At 42.1% G+C, this 18,065-nt stretch overlaps 1 protein-coding gene across 1 annotated transcript in view; it reads left to right on the top strand.

Moving 5' to 3' along the window:
- Window positions 1-18,065, top strand: part of CTNND2 (catenin delta 2) — a 1,428,722-nt gene that overhangs the window by 1,169,647 nt on the left and 241,010 nt on the right. The window contains exon 12 of the mRNA XM_030219657.1: window positions 1,773-1,890. Coding sequence (XP_030075517.1) covers window positions 1,773-1,890 — 118 coding nt within the window. The remainder of the gene's footprint in view (window positions 1-1,772; window positions 1,891-18,065) is intronic.

Here is an 18,065-nt window from a genome sequence, read left to right as displayed (position 1 = left end):
AACAATTAAACGACTAGTTTAAGTAAAGATGTCAAACAGTTATAGAATGATGAACATACTGCAATACTCCATTTATATCTGCTTTACTGACTCACACCCCATCCCACCCTACTGTAACCATAACTATAAGTTATTACAGAGATGACCTGTTATTCGGACGCTTATAACTCCAGGTCATCATTGGACTGGTAACATTTACTTTCCTAACCCCTTCCCCACTCGCATCCTGCTCTAACAGCCTGAAATGGTGATATATATCCCCTATGGAGTATCCAATATTGACTTTCCTGGAGCTCAGTATTACTACTTGGGATTCCTTGATAATGTCCGGAAGTATACGAGATAAACGATTTTCCAAAACTTTTGCAAACAATTTGGCTTCATAATTAAGCAACAAAATCGATCTATGGGACTCCGGTTTCTGTGTATCCCGACCAGGCTTTGGTAGAACGATGATCTGTGCTAACTGTAAAGATTTAGGAAATTGTCTCTCCACCACTACGGAATTAAACATAGATGTCAGAGGTAGGACAACATCCTCTCTCAACATTTTATAAAATTCTCCTCTGTAACCATCTGGTCCAGGAGCCTTGCCAAGTGGTCCCTGCTATATAGCCCAGGATACCTCCTATGCTTTAAAGGGGGCATTAAGTATAGCCAAACTGTCCGGATCCAGTCGGGTAATGTTCAGACCAGAAGATACATAGCACTCTCCAACGGGGGAGGATCAGGGAGTGAGTATAATTATGCATAATAATCCCTCATAGTACGATTAATTTGAGTGTCCCTATTTTCCAGAACCCCATTGGGAGAGTATAAAGCACCTATCTTAAAGGGACCCTGTCTTATGTACTTATGTACTGTCGAGGATGCAGCAATCGGGCTAGTAGTCTACCACCCTTGTTTGCATATTTGTATAACTGATACCTGTAATAAGTGTGTGTTTTTTGGGTGTTGTGATGAATCAACTCATTTAAAGTGTGTTGCAATTCCAAAAGCTGAGTTTTAATTTGTACATTGTGGTGGAGTCCATAGACACGTCTCAGACGTGTTACTTCCCTTTTGTAATGTGGGCTTAGAAGATTAACTTAATTTTCTTTATCTTACTTTACATCTGTATTGGTTTCTTATTCTTTCTTGTGCATTATTAGAAAGTAAAATTTCTAAATCTTAATAATAAAAAGGAAAAGAAACAGCTGGCAGGAGATATAGAAAAGGGTTTAGACAGGTTCCTAGAGGAAAGGTCCATAAACCAAACCATTGTTAGCCAAGTGAACTTTGTTAGCTGCAAAGAATGTTTGGAATCCTGCCAGGAACCTGTGACCTGAATTGGGTACTCCTGGAAACAGAATTGTTGGTTTGATGAACTTATCCAATTGGTAGTTCTTATATTCTAATGTAGATTTTATTACATATCAACAATTTAAACATGCATGTATACGCCTATACACGAGAATGAACAAAGCAAGGAATGAAGAAGCTTCAGCACCTCTCCTACATAATGCCATTATTTTAAAGAAAGGAAATAAAAATCTACTTCTTTCCTAAGATATTGTTATTTCATTTGCTCCTCTCTAGTTTTCAATCACTTTACTGGTACTCACTATTTTTCTCATTCCTCTTAATTTTAAAATTTATTATGCAAATAAAAGGAAAATGTTTTGGAAACTTCCTGTAATTCTGAAAGAGATACCGAGTTTACAGATCTGTTTCCCTGTAGGTAAATAGCAAAGGTGAGGAGAAAGTAACATTCCTTGTTCTCCTTGTTGCAGGAATGTCAGTTCTGCTGGAGAGGAGGCCCGTAGAAGAATGAGGGAGTGTGATGGACTTACTGATGCATTGCTGTATGTTATCCAGTCTGCTCTTGGGAGTAGCGAAATTGACAGCAAGGTTTGTCTTGTTTATGTCTTTTTTTTCACATTAGAATTGCAGTCAGAAAAACAACAGAAGCAATAGAAAAGGAGAATGAGGGACCCTTTTACTTTACCTCACTTTAAAAGGCACTACCACAGGATGTGCTCAGGCGTTCCACGGTAGTTCTAGGATTGTCACAGCATATGATACAAATTAAAGCAGAGCAGGGCAGTTTAGCCCAGGATAAGAATTTCACGCACCCAAGGTTGAAGAACTTGAATAACTCTATCAGGGCACTAATGGCTTCTTTTATAAAGCCGTGCTACTGCTACCAATTCTTGGTGCAGCAAATGAGAGGAAACCCATTCAACCCCTATGGGCTTCCTCTCATTTCCCACGCAGGAATCACTAGCGCGGCTTTGTAATGTCTGGTCCTGATTTTCCCCAATGAATTGTTCCACCAATACGTGAGAGAGATCCTAGAGATGCCAGATCAGGCCATCTTTTTTTTGTCAAGATTTTTTTTTTAGCATCATAAAAGTAATCTGTTGGAGAAATGTATTCTCAGGAGCCTTGGTCCACTGGGAACAATTCAAAGGACAGTTTGGTCTTAGCGACGTATTTAGAAAAATCTAGGATGACAAGGTGAATAAAATTACATTATTGGTTTCATTTTTTTCCTCGGGATGAGTCTGTCCTCAGTCTATTTTCAGAACAATATAGCGCTCTTTGTGGGTTGTGGGATATGGAGACAGGCACTTGGGAAGCAGTTTCTTAATGAACATTGTGAGGTTCTGGCTTCTGATGATAAACATGGGATTGTGTTTACCTATAAATGTATTTTTGGCCTATACTGGGAATAGATATCCCGTAGTATGGGAAACAAACTTCTAGATCTTGAGGCTACAATGATGGAAGCGGACTTGGATTTATTGGCAGTCACCGAGACGTGGTTCACAGAGAACCATGACTGGGATGTTGCTATACCTGGCTATAATCTATTCAGGAAGGCTAGAGTAGGAAAAAAGGGTGGAGGTGTGGCATTATATGCTAAGAATGATATCAAGTGACAGAACTGCAGGACATGTGGGGTATGGAAGAAGTGCTGTAGGTTAAACTGGAAAGAGGGAAAGGAAAATGTATCTACATCAGAGTGATATACAGACCTCCCTCACAGTCGGAGAAAATGGACAGGGACTTAATTGAAGTATGGTTCAATATTAAAACAGAAGAGACTTACTCGAGATTGAAGGTCCTATTTGTCAAGGAACAGTTTGCGGGATGCGAACAGCTGAAGGATGTAGAACAGCAATGGACAAGAGTGAAAGGAGCTATATTAAAGGCAACTAACCTTTATACTAGAAAATTACATAAAAGTAAGAGAAAAAGAAGGCCTCTCTGGTACTCGAATGTAGTAGCTGAAAAGGTAAGGGAAAGGAGGCTAGCCTTTGCATGTTATAAGACGACTCAGAAAGATGAAGACAGGAGAAAATACCTAAATAAGTGAAGAGAAGCTGGAAAAGCTATCAGGAAAACAAAGCGGCAAATGGAGGAAAAGATAGCTAATACGGAGGAAGTGCCATAATAGCATTGTGAGGCTCAAAGCTGAGGGAGAGAAATATGTGGAAGATAAGGATAAAGCTGAACTGCTTAACGATTGTTTTAGCTCTGTGTTCACAAATGAAAGACCGGGGGTAGGGCTGCAGAAAACAAAGGCTAAAGGGGATGGCTGTATGGTAGACCAAGACCCGTTTATGGAGGACTGTGTTCGTGAGGAGCTTGCCAAACTAAAAGTAGACAGAGCGATGGGGCCTGATGGGATACACCCAAGGGTGCTTAAGGAACTCGGAGAAGTTCTGTCGGCTCCACTGACGGACCTCTTCAATGCTTCCTTAGAAACTGGAGTGGACCCGGTGGACTGGAGAAGGGCGGATGTGGTTCCTTTGCACAAGAGTGGAAGTAAGGAGGAGGTTGGGAATTACAGACCTGTTAGTCTGACCTCGGTGGTGAGTAAAGTAATGGAAACACTTCTAAGGAGAAGGATTGTGACATTTCTTGAACTACATGGAATGCTGGACCCGAGGCAGCATGGCTTCACTAGTGGCAGGTCGTCTCAGATGAATCTGACTGTCTTCTTCGACACGGTTCCGCACAGGTGACTGATAAATAAATTGAGTGCCCTCGGTGTGGGACATAGAGTAACTGATTGGGTAAAAAACTGGTTGAATGGTAGGAGACAGAGGGTGGTGGTAAATGGAGCTTGCTCAGAAGAAAAGGATGTTGTCAGTGGAGTACCGCAGGGATCGGTCCTAGGGCCGGCTCTTTTTAACGTCTTTGTGAGCGATATTGCGGAATGGCTGTCTGGTAAGGCTTGTCTCTTTGCGGATGATACTAAACTCTGCAACAGGGTAGACACTCTGGAGGGTGTGAATGACATGAGGAGGACCTAGCAAAGCTAGAAGAATGGACCGATATTTGGCAACTAAGGTTTAATCCCAAAAAATGCAGGGTCATGCACTTGGGTCGCAAAAATCTGAGGGAGCGGTTCAATATAGGGGGTGTAGTGCTTCAGTGTACGAAGGAAGAGCGGGACTTGGGGGCGATTGTGTCTGATGACCTTAAAGCTTTCAGATTGTGTCTGATGACCTTAAAGCTTTCAAACAGGTAGAAAAAGCGATGGCCAAAGTCAGAAGGATGCTTGGGTGCATAAAGAGAGGCACGACCAGCAGGAAAAAGGAGGTGATAGTGCCGTTGTATAAGTCTCTGGTGAGGCCTCATTTGGAGTACTGCGTGCAGATCTGGAGACTGCTCCTACGGAAAGATATAAACAGGATGGAGTCGGTCCAGAGGGCGGCTACGAAATTAGTAAGCGGCCTTGAATGCAAAATTTACAGGGACAGGCTTAGATACCTCAACATGTATATGCTGGGAGAGAGGAGACATGATAGAAATGTTTAAATATCTCAAGGGCATTTATATACAGGAAGAGAGCCTTTTTCAAATGAAGGACAGCTCTGGAATGAGGGGGCATATGACAAAGTTAAGAGGGAATAGGCTTAGGAGCGCAGTGGTGTGCTGGAGCCGGCTCGCACCAGCTCGCAAGAGCCAGTTAACTTTTCTTCCGACTTGCGAGCCGGTTGTTAAAACCCGTGAGCCGGCTCTCCTCCCTCCCTCCGGAGGGAGAAACTAAACAAATTCTCTGTAACCTTGGAGGATGTAATGGGTCAGTTCAGCAAGCTGAAGAGTAGTAAATCACCGGGACCTGATGGTATTCATCCCAGAGTATTAATAGAACTAAAAAATGAACTTGCGGAGCTACTGTTAGAAATATGCAATCTGTCCCTAAAATCGAGTGTAATACCGGAAGACTGGAGGGTAGCCAATGTTACTCCGATTTTTAAGAAAGGTTCCAGAGGAGATCCGGGAAATTATAGACCGGTGAGTCTGACGTCGGTGCCGGGCAAGATGGTGGAGGCTATTATTAAGAATAAAATTGCAGAGCATATACAAAAACATGGACTGATGAGACAAAGTCAGCACGGATTTAGTGAAGGGAAGTCTTGCCTCACCAATCTAATGCATTTTTTTGAGGGGGTAAGCAAACATGTGGACAATGGGGAGCCGGTTGATATTGTATATCTGGATTTTCAGAAGGCGTTTGACAAAGTGCCGCACGAAAGACTCCTGAAGAAATTGCAGAGTCATGGAATCGGAGGTAGGGTATTATTATGGATTAAGAACTGGTTGAAAGATAGGAAGCAGAGAGTAGGATTGCGTGGCCAGTATTCTCAGTGGAGGAGGGTAGTTAGTGGGGTCCCGCAGGGGTCTGTGCTGGGTCCGTTGCTTTTTAATGTATTTATAAATGACCTAGAGATGGGAATAACTAGTGAGGTAATTAAATTCGCCGATGACACAAAATTATTCAGGGTCGTCAAGTCGCAGGAGGAATGTGAACGATTACAGGAGGACCTTGCGAGACTGGGAGAATGGGCGTGCAAGTGGCAGATGAAGTTCAATGTTGACAAGTGCAAAGTGATGCATGTGGGTAAGAGGAACCCGAATTATAGCTACGTCTTGCAAGGTTCCGCGTTAGGAGTTACGGATCAAGAAAGGGATCTGGGTGTCGTCGTCGATGATACGCTGAAACCTTCTGCTCAGTGTGCTGCTGCGGCTAGGAAAGCGAATAGAATGTTGGGTGTTATTAAGAAGGGTATGGAGTCCAGGTGTGCGGATGTTATAATGCCGTTGTATCGCTCCATGGTGCGACCGCACCTGGAGTATTGTGTTCAGTACTGGTCTCCGTATCTCAAAAAAGATATAGTAGAATTGGAAAAGGTACAGCGAAGGGCGACGAAAATGATAGTGGGGATGGGACGACTTTCCTATGAAGAGAGGCTGAGAAGGCTAGGGCTTTTCAGCTTGGAGAAGAGACGGCTGAGGGGAGATATGATAGAAGTGTATAAAATAATGAGTGGAATGGATCGGGTGGATGTGAAGCGACTGTTCACGCTATCCAAAAATACTAGGACTAGAGGGCATGAGTTGAAGCTACAGTGTGGTAAATTTAAAACGAATCGGAGAAAATTTTCTTCACCCAACGTGTAATTAGACTCTGGAATTCATTGCCGGAGAACGTGGTACGGGCGGTTAGCTTGACGGAGTTTAAAAAGGGGTTAGATAGATTCCTAAAGGACAAGTCCATAGACCGCTATTAAATGGACTTGGAAAAATTCCGCATTTTTAGGTATAACTTGTCTGGAATGTTTTTACGTTTGGGGAGCGTGCCAGGTGCCCTTGACCTGGATTGGCCACTGTCGGTGACAGGATGCTGGGCTAGATGGACCTTTGGTCTTTCCCAGTATGGCACTACTTATGTACTTATGTACTTATGTACTTATCAGTCCCTCACCGATCTGTCCTTCGAATTCTTCGGGGCAGGCAGTCTTGCCTGCCCGCTGCCAGCGCTAACTCTCCCCCGTTGCCGGTTCGCGCTTTAAAAATGGCCGCCAAGACTTCTGCTGAAGTCTTGGAGGCCGCCCTTGTAAGTCTCGGCGGCCATTTTGAAGCGCGAACCGGCAGGGGAGAGTCAGCGCTGGCAGCGGGCAGGGAAAACTGCCTGCCCCGAAGAATTCGAAGGACAGGTCGGTGAGGGACAGATTCGAAGGGAGGGAGGAGAAGTTGCCACTAAACAACTCGGGAGGGGTGGCAGGGGAGAGAAGGGAGTCACTGGGCATGGGTGGATGGAGGGGAGAGAAGGGTCGCTGGGTATGGGTACACGCAGGGCAGGAGAGAGGAGGGTCACTGCTAGACGTGGGTGGATGGAGGGCAGGGGAAAGGAGGGTCACTGGGTATGGGTGCATGCAGGGAGGGGAGAGGAGGGTCGCTGGGTATGAGTGCATGCAGAGGAGAGGAGGGTCACTGCTGGACATGGGTGGATGGAGGGCAGGGGAAAGGAGGGTCACTGGGTATGGGTGCATGCAGGGCAGGGGAGAGGAGAGGAGGGTCGCTGGGTATGGGTGCATGGAGGGCAGGAGGAGAGGAGGGTCGCTGGACATGGGTGGATGGAGGGCAGAGGGGAGCAGGGGAGAGAGAAGAAATGCTGGACATGGATGGAGGGTAGGGAAGAGTGAGGAAGGAGATGAGATGAGGGAAAAGGGAGAAAAACTGCACATGGATGAAGAAAATAGGCAGAAGCTGAGGACCAGAAATGAAGACGAAAGGAGGAAAGGAAAGAAATAAATGGAAAGGAAGCCCTGGAAACGGAGTTAAGAGGACAGATAGCAGCAGAATCGGATACTGGGCCAGCATGATCAGAAAAACAGTCACCAGACAACAAAGGTAGAAAAAAATCATTTTATTTTCATTATAGTGTTTGGAATATGTTCACTTTGAGAATCAGGTGCTCAACATTAAAAGTTTATATTTATTTACTTATTTATGGCATTTTATCGCACATTAAACATTAATTAGATTTGAATTTGGGATCATTTAATTTTTTTTCCTGGAGTAATGCATTGCCACCACCCCCCCCCAGGCTTTCTCCCTGGCTATAGACAGCTCTGCAATTTGGGGGGGGGGCATAGAGGGGGACTGGGGAGAGAGCCTGTTGTTAAACATTTACCAGCACACCACTGCTTAGGAGTAACCTAAGGAAGTATTATTTCACAGAAAGAGTGGTGGAGGCATGGAATGGCCTCCCGGTGCAGATGGTGGAGTCAAGGACTGTTCCAGAATTTAAAAAGGCATGGGATAAGCATGTGGGATCGCTTAGGAACAGAAAGAATTAGGGGTTACAGAGGATGGGCAGACTGGATGGGTCATATGGCCTTTATCTGCCGTCATGTTCTATGTTTCTATGTCTCAACTGAGGTTTTTCTTGAACAGCAAAATACTAGTAAAGTTTGATCATGACAGTCCTTCCGACTAGGTAGTTAGTGCTACAGGGTATTTAAGTGGCTTCAGGCTGTTGTAGTCATATTTGGAGAGGAACATTCTCTCCTATTTTTAGGCTTCTTTTTATTATGTCTTGGGTCCAGCATTTTCATTCTAAGCTGTGGGTCTCATATACAGTATGGTAATTGATTTTGGTGATAGCTACAGTTATTATTAGGATGTTTTCCTTATTATGTTTGCTTGATGTAAACTTATGAAATGCAAAGTTACAAAAGATTATAGATAAGCCAGCTGTGTACAACCTATTGCATGTGTCCCTGTCACCTTTGAGAAAAATGAAATGTGCTGTATACTGTGTGGTAGTTTGATTAGAATTAAATGAAATAGTACTCATGCCACCTGCCACAGTTCTACCTTTTTTCTTTTCTTTTCTGTTTTTCTGTTGCATTTTCCCTCTCCACATTGGTTCCAGAATAACCTGAAGCCCAAGGTAACCAGTATTCATTAAAATACATATAGAGGTCATTTTAAGTCATTTACAGTATGTGCATAAGTAGATGCTTATGTACTGAAATGGTTTCTTTAAACATTTGAAACAATGAAAAAGGAAGGAGATATCACTTGAACACATGTTAAAACACAAAAATGCAACCCCTTAACAATAGTTGTCTCTTTAATGAATAGATGGAGAAAAATACTTCAGTAGTAGGACAGTCAGGAAAATATATGTATTTATTTTAATTTATGTCAAATGTTTTCACATCATGGGTCATTAAAAAAACTAAATCAAGTCAAAAACTATTGCTTAATTCAAAGTAAAAATTCAAGTTCGCTCAAAAAATCAGGATCAGTAGGGCTGGCCCAAGGCAAAATGCTGCCTGAGGTGGAGCTAAGATGCTGCCCCCCCCCCCCCCCCCGAGGTGAGATGCCGCTCCCCACCCCCATGTCGATATGCCTCCCCCTGGGCCAAGATACTGCTCCCTACCCCAATGCCAAGATACCTCCCCCTCCCGGGCCAGGATGCTGTCCCCCTTCCTTCCTCCAGTCCGTTCACAGCATTTACCTCGTCACCTTCCAAACCTGGCAGTGGCAGCAATTCCCATACTCTGCCCTGCTGCCGGCACCAACCTCTTCCCTTTACTGCGGCTGCCTGAGCCTCTGATGAAACAGGAAGTTACATTAGAGAGGCGGCCACAGTAAAGGGAAGAGGAGGGTGCTGGCAGCAGGGTTTGGAACATGACGAGGTAAAACACTGCGAAGGGAGAGACGCCATTCCTCGAAGAGTGGGGAGATACTACTTCAGAAGAGTGCCACCTGAGGCCCCAGACTCAGGTGGCCTAATGGTCGGGCCACCCCTTTCAACCAATTCAAATAATTGAAAGAACTCCAAAACATTACTTACTTTGCAGTTGTGACTTTCAGACTTCGATATGCCACTGAGATTTTTCACAAATGCAGTCTTTGACAACATGCAATTGAGCCAGAGCCAACAATGGCCACTGTTTCACCTCTTAGTTGCATCAGGGCTCCCCTATTTCGCTTCTATCCTGCTGATTTGTTTGTGAAGTACATACGTACATAAGTACATAATTGTTGCCATACTGAGACAGACCGAAGGTCCATCAAGCACAGCATCCTGTTTCCAACAGTGGCCAATCCAGGTTACAAGTACCTGGCAAGATCTCAAAACAGTACAATACATTTTAAGCTGCTTATCCTAGAAATAAGCAGTGGATTTCCCCCCATTTTAATAATGGCTTTTGGACTTTTCTTTTAGGAAGCTATCCAAACCTTTTTTTAAACCCCACTAAGCTAACTGCTTTTACCACATTCTGTGGCAATGAATTCCAGAGTTTAATTACACGTAAAGTGAAGAAATATATTTATTATTTTGTAGATTCATTGCGTGCCTCCTAGTCCTAGTATTTTTGGAAAGAGTAAATAAGTGATTCACATCTACCTGTTCCACTGCACTCATTACTCCAAGCTGAAGAGCCCTAGACGCTTCAGCCTTTCCTCATACGTTTATTTTGTTTTATTTTTGTTACATTTGTACCCCGCGCTTTCCCACTCATGGCAGGCTCAATGCGGCAGGCAATGGAGGGTTAAGTGACTTGCCCAGAGTCACAAGGAGCTGCCTGTGACAGGAATTGAACTCAATTCCTCAGTTCCCCAGGACCAAAGTCCACCACCCTAACCACTAGGCCACTCCTCCTAGGTTAGTTGTCCTATCCCCTTTATCATTTTCGTCACCTTCTCTGTACCTTTTCTATTTCCACTATATCATTTTTGAGATGCCGTGACCAGAATTGCACACAGTATTCAAGGTGCGGTCATCCCATGGAGCGATACAAAGGCATTATAATGTCCTCATTTTTGTTTTCCATTCCTTTCCTAGTAATACCTAACATTCTATTTGCTGTCTTAGCTGCCACTGCACACTGAGCAAAGGGTTTCAACGTATCATCAATGATGACACCTAGATTCCTGTCATGGTCAGTAACTTCTAATGTGGAACATTGCATCACATAACTGTAGTTTGGGTTCCTTTTTCCCATATGCATCACTTTGCACTTGTTCACATTAAACATCATCTGCAATTTGGATGCCCAATCTCCCAGTCCTGTAATGTAATTTTTCACAATCCTCTTGTGATCTAACAACTTTGAATAACTTTGTCTCAACAGCAAATTTAATTACCTCACTAGTTACTCCCATCTCTAGATCATGTATATATATGTTAAAAAGCAGCGATCCCAGCACATTGAGAATACTGACCATTTAACCCTACTCTCTGTTTTCTATCTTTTAACCAGTTTTTAATCCACATTAGAACACTACCTCCTATCCCATGACTCTCTAATTTCATGATGCACTTTGTAAAATACTCAAAAAATTCCAAACAGCCCAGAACATGGCAGCCAGACTCATATTCGGAAAATCAAAATACGAAAGTGCAAAACCCCTACTAGAGAAGCTACACTGGCTCCCACTCAAAGAACGCATCACGTTCAAAGTATGTACCCTGGTTCACAAAATCATCCATGGCGATGCCCCAGCTTACATGTCAGACCTGATAGACCTACCACCCAGGAATGCTAAAAAATCATCTCGCACATTCCTCAACCTTCATTTCCCCAACTGTAAAGGCCTAAAATACAAGTTAATGCACGCATCAACCTTTTCCTACATGAGCACGCAATTTTGGAACGCGCTGCCACACAACCTAAAAGCGATCTATGAACTGACCAACTTCCACAAACTACTGAAGACCCATCTCTTTGACAAGATATACTGCAGAGATCAACACATGTGAATTCTCCCCATATATACCCAGAAATGTTTAGTAATTCCTTCTGTTATATTACTATCATGTATTTCATTACCAATATCATTCTGTAATACCAAATGTGTATTCTCTTCTTACTTCCACTATCCATGATGTATTGTAAGCCACTTTGAGCCTGCAAAGAGGTGGGAAAATTTGGGATACAAATGCAACAAATAAATAAAATAAATGCCTTTTGAAAATTCAGATACACAATAACAACTGGCTCACCTTTATCCACATGTCTGTTCACCCCTTCAAAGAAACATGGTAGATTGATGAGGCCAGATTTCCCTTCATTAAATCCATGTTGGTTTTGTCTCATTAATCCAAGCTTTTGAATATGTTTTGTAATTTTGTTCTTTATAATAATAGTCTCTACCATTTTGCCCAGCATAGACGTCAGTCTCACCGATCTATTATTTCCTGGATCACCTCTGGAATCTTTTTTAAAAATTGGTGTTACATTGGCCACCCTCCAATCTTCCGGTGCCATGCTTGATTTGAAAGATAAATTACATATTATAACAATAATTCTTCAAGTTCATTTTTCAATTCTGTCAGTATGCTGGGATAAATACCATCTAGTCCAGGTGATTTGACTCTTCAGTTTGTCAAATTGCTCTATTACATCTTAAAGGTTTATAGAGATTTCATTCAGCTTCTCTGACTCTTCTGCTTTGAATACCGTTTCTGGCACAGGTATCTCTCCCAAATCTTCCTTGCTGAAGAATGAAGCAAAGAATTTATTTAATCTCTCTGCTATGGCTTTGTCTTCCCTGAGTGCCCCTTTTACCCCTTGGTCATCTAGCGATCCAACTGATTCTTTTGCCGGCTTCTTGCTTTTAATATACCTAAAAAAAAAAATTGCTATGTGTTTTTGCCTCCAGCACAATCTTTTTTTTCAAAGTCCCTCTTTGCCTTCCTTATCAGCGCTTTACATTTGACTTGCCATTCCTTATGCTGTTTCTTACTATTTTCAGTCGGATCCTTCTTCCATTTTCTGAAGAATTTTCTTTTAGCTCTAATAGCATCCTTCACCTCACTATTTAACCATGCTGGCTGTCATTTGGTCTTCCTTCCTCCTTTTTTAATACATGGAGTACATTTGGGCTTCCAGGAGGGTATGTTTGAACAGCATCCATGCCTGATATAAATTTTTGACCTTTGCAGCTGCTCCTCCAAGCTTTTTTTCATCGTTCTTCTCATGCTATCATAGTCTCTTGTTTGAGAGTTAAATGCTAATGTATTGGATTTCCTGTGTGTTCTTTCTCCAAAGCTGATATCATATCTGATCATGTAATGATCACTGTTATCAAGCAGCCCCAGCACCATTACCTCCTGTGCCAGATCATGCGCTTCACTAAGGACTAGGTCTAGAATTTTTTCTCCTCTTGTTGGCTCTTGTACCAGCTTCTCCGTAAAGCAGTCCTTGATTTCATCAAGGAATTTTACCTCCCTAGCATTCCCTGATGTTACATTTACCCAGTCAGTATTGAGATAATTGAAATCACCCGTTATTATTGTGTTCTCTAGGTTGTTAGCCTCCATAATTTCTGATAACATTTCTACTCTGTCCATCCTGGCCAGGTGGATAATAGTACACTCCTATCACTATCCTTTGAAAAGAATATTGCGTTGGAAGCAAAAACACAAAGTATTTTTTTAAAATTTAAAGTATATTAGAAGCAAGAAGCCTGAAAAAGAATCAGTTGAACTGCTAAATGACTGAGGAGCAAAAGGGGCACTCAAGGAAGGCAAGACCATAACGAAGAGATTAATTCTTTGCTTCGGTTTTCACCAAAGAAGAAGTGGGAGAGATACCAGTGCCAGAAATAGTATTCACTGCTGGTAAATCAGAGAAAGTGAAACAAATCTCTGTAAACTTGGAAGATGTATTGGGGCAGTGTGACAAACTGAAGAGTAGCAAATCGCCTGGACCAGATGGTATACATCCCAGAGTACTGATAGAACTGAAAAATGAACTTGCAGAGATATTTTTAGTGATACATAATTTCTCTTTAAAATCAAATATGGTACCGGAAGATTGGAGGGTGGCCAGTGTGACCTGGAAAATTACAGACCAGTGAGCATGAGATTGGTACCGTGTAAAATGACTATTATAAAGAACAAAAAAACAGAGCATATACATCATCATGGATTAATGAGACAAAGCCAACATGGCTTTAGTCAGGGGGAATCTTTCCTCATCAATCTACTACATTTCTTTGAAGGGGTGAATAGACATATGGATGAAGGTGAACAGGTCAAACTCCTCTTATTGACTTACAGATGCATTCACTCTGCATGTCCTCAGTACCTGTACAGTGCTGTGCACATCTAGTAGCAGTACTGAAATGATAAGTAGTAGTAGTAATATGGTGTATCTGGATTTTCAAGAGGCATTTGACAAATGCCTCATGAAAGACTCCAGAGGAAATTAGAGAGTTAGTGTTCTATTGTGGATTAAAGACTGGTTAAAAGGTAGAAAACAGAAAGTAGGATTAAATAGTCAATATTCTCAATGGAAAAGGGTAGATATTGGGGTTCCCAGGGATTTTTGCAGGAACGACTGCTTTTTAATGTAACCCAGTGGGTTTAATTTAAAAAAAATAAAATAAAATACCTGTGGTCTGGGACTGGTGCTGGATTGAGGCTGTGGAAGGGGTAGGTTCGGGCTGGAATGTTGCCGCGAGTGCCACGGAACAGGAAGGCTCTGTTCTGCTCCAGTTTACAAGGAAGGGGACTGTGGTTGTGATGGTAGCACGGCGGCCAGAGCAGTCCTGGAATGGCGTTGGTGCAGGGCAGCCAGAGCTCAGAATCTGCGGGAGTGCCACGGTCACAGGATGCCGTGCTGCATGTAAGGAGAGAGAGTCTGTGCGCTGGTGCATGTTTGCGGGTCTCCCGCATGTGAGGCTGCTGTAGGAGGGAAGAGAGAGCATGCTGTGCTGGGTCTGTTTGTAGTTCTTCTGCACATACAAAATTTTCCCAGCGCATGCATGGTGGTATTGAAGTTCGGGCTTGCAGTGGAGCTGCCCGATTTGAAGTGCTTGGCCTGTTCAGGTGGGAATTTGCGGCAATGGTTCATGTTGAGCATTCCGGAGCCTTCTGAGGTCTTGTTGAGTCAGATGCGGTGTGGATCCGGGTTGGTTAGTCGCAGGCGCACACTGAAGGTAGTGGGCGCAATGGAAACGGCTTCAGGAGCCGGTTTGAAAGGGCTCCTGTGGCTGCTGGCTCAAGCAGAGCTGTGCAACAGAAGATAAAAAAAAACTGTTGCTTTATTATTTCCATTGGCTGGAAAGTTTCTGAAATGGTTGTATTAGGATGGTGAAAGGGTTTAAAATGTTTAAGTTATGAAGCCTGCGGTGATATTGGGCTTCAGGGACAGGAGTGTTTGATGTTGAATCTGGTAAAGAATTTTCTGAAAGTAAACTTTCCTTATATTTGTACCAAATTTGAGGAACGACCCATTTGAGAGGTAAACTTAGTGTCTCAGGTGACAGAGAAAGTTTCCCTGAGAGATTTACGGAGGTCTTAACAGGGGCTGAATTTAAATTGTTTTTAGAAGAAAAAGAGACCAGCATTGCTGTTCTAGTGTGGGTACTTAAAGGCCTGCCATTGAAGAAAAGCCTGTGTGGGTACGTAAAGCTGCTTGTCATTGAAGAAAAGCCTGTGCTTTAAAGTACAGAAAAAATAACATTGTCGTTGGTTATAAAAAGCAGCAGCAGTAGCACTGTATGATACAATGGTGAATACATGTGCATTTTTATTTAAATATTAATATCTTTAAGAACTGAGAATTGGAATAAGCTAAAGTTGAAGGTGGAGACTGTGTAAAAAAATGTAAGCCCCATCCCCCAGGAGCCAACCACACCTTATCTTTACCTTATTCTTTGTAGTCAATGCTCTCTGTACATTATTTAGCAATTTATTATAAACAGGAGCATCTCAAGAACAGAACTTCAAACACTCTAAACTGACAACTTCCACTAAGTTCTGAATAACCAAGTAACAGCTTTTGATGCCAGAGTCAATATAGTTTGAGAATAGCACTTGCTAATTCTTCTCTCCTGTCCCAGTTAGAACTGTCAAATATATTTAGCATGAAAGTAAAATAACTGTCCACCTTTAATAGCTCTCTTACGATATATACTTTTTCAGCTCCTTGGCTGACTCTCGCTAAAGGTGTTTTCAAGACCACACCTGTGCATTACAACATTTTTTAAAAAGTACCTTTTGGAGTTTTACCTGTTCACACAGCTAACAAGACTCCTGAGGCAGGCCTGTGGGCAAAACAGAGATGTGTCGAGTCCGCAGTAAACCACTGTGAATATTACTATGTTGTCCTGGTCTCTTGAGTCATTGGCCCACTTCCCATATCTTTTCCCATATCTTTAACATTGTCCATTTTTTTCTTATCTCCTGGTGGGAGTTGCTTGTGGAAAAATGATGAAACCCAGGCTTGAGAAGATACTGCTGATGCTTTAGGTTTTGTGGCAAAGGAGGTGTCAAGCTTAATGGATTTCTTAGTGTTGCAGGAATTGATGCATGAATTTATGATACTTCAGGAGTCAGACAGCACACCAGAATGAGAGAGAAATCTTCTTTATTTGCCAGCAAACAAAGTAGAACATCAGCATTAAGTCTCTTCTTCTCTTTCTCAGCTCTCTGTGTCTTTGTGGCTTCTGTCTCAGCTGCTTCTCTTCTTATGCTGTCTTCTCCTTCTTCTGTCTGTTCCTTCTGTCCTTCTTTCTTTTGTCTGTTCCTTCTGTCCTTCTTTCTGACGTATGCTGCTTCTGCTCCCACTTAAATACAGTTCTATCTAGCCTAGCCCCCTTACTCTCCAATTGGTTAAGGAATAGATTGATTACCTTGCCTCAACCAATCAGCTCTATACAAATATCAGTTACATAGGTTCCAGACATCCTAAACTGACCTGTGACCTGGGGCCTCTCAAACCAGACATTGTGGCTCCCATCTCTTACATGTTCTTATTATGATTGATTTCTCATCTATAGCTTAACCTGGGTTCACTTAGAGGATAATGGATATTCTTACATTTATTATTCTCATATTCCTAGTACTAACTGCTAACTAAACTCTGGCATTCATTAAAGGGGTCAAGGGCCAGTCTTACTTAATAGCATACATATCAGTTATTACTTTCAAGACCATTCCTACATTTTACCTATAATTAATCAAGGAGAAGAGAGCTGACTAGTCCTGACCTTTTTCACCTATCAGCTTATACATTGAACCAGCCAGAACTGCAGAATAACTTAAAACACATGTTGGCCTCTTCACTGCAGTCTAATCTTACTTAGAACGTCAGACAAAGAATGATACAGAATTTAAAAAGGTTTCCTACATATTAACTACACAGAATACATATTCTAAAATAAGCATAATCAAATTCCCTATAAAACAAATCTAAACATCAGGAATATCTACATATTAAGCACTTCTAAATAGTATTTCAGCCTATTCCTTAAACTACAATATGTCATATGTCTGGCTCATGCCTGCTTGCAAAACTATTCAATATGCCTAATAGTATACAAATGTTGAGCTAGCCTTCATCATTCACAAGGGACAGAGTTTCATTTCTCACTGACCTTTCTAACCTTTAGCTCGGCAAGCTAGACATTGAAAATAATCTGAACCATCTGGCATTCCTTCACTTTAGTTGCAAGGTAAAAAATTGAACTTTTTAAACACCAGACTTTTAATATCATTTCTTTGTCCACTGCCTCATTAGAAGTGTCTTGAGCTTGCAGATCAAAACATTTTGCTTTATGATGACTTTCAGTGCGCTGCCAAAGATTACGGGTACCACCTCCAATGTGTAACTTTAACTTAGATTGTGAGCCCTCCTGGGACAGAGGAATATCCAGAGTACCTGAATGTAACTCACCTTGAGCTACTACTGAAAAAGGTGTGAGCAAAATCTAAATAAATAAATAAAAATAAACTTTGCTTAGCATACATTTCACAATTTCTTTACTCAGTTCAGTTTCACCATCCAACTGTTCAAATACAGACCATATAAGCAAGCGCTGGCCTACCAGGCATGCTAAACTTGATTTCATCTCTTTCTCTGTTGAATCCATTGGCTGCTAAACTGGGGCAGCAGTTTATTTTGGATAAATCCTAAATGCAAATCAAGTATCTAAAAAAGGAATTCAATAGTGAGACCAGACCATTTCTTGTAACTCTTCTCTGAAATCCAGTATGAGCTATTTTCAAGTATGCTCCTGGTAAAATAACACATCTTAACGGTAGCCCTACTACTACTGATCATTTCTATAGTGCTACTAAATGTATGCAGTGCTGTACACATTATATGCAGGTACTTTCTCTGTCCCTAACAGTCTAAGTTTGTTTTGGGGTTTTTTTTTTGATACATGGGGAAATAGAGGTATTAAGGTGACTTGCCCAAGGTCACAATGAACTGCAGTGGGAATTGAACTCAGGTTGCCAGGCTCAAATC

This window comes from Microcaecilia unicolor, chromosome 1 (genome assembly GCF_901765095.1).
Source record: "Microcaecilia unicolor chromosome 1, aMicUni1.1, whole genome shotgun sequence".
NCBI classification, from domain to species: domain Eukaryota; kingdom Metazoa; phylum Chordata; class Amphibia; order Gymnophiona; family Siphonopidae; genus Microcaecilia; species Microcaecilia unicolor.
The sequence above is the reverse complement of the archived record's forward strand: the minus strand, read 5'-3'. Positions and strand labels throughout refer to the sequence as shown.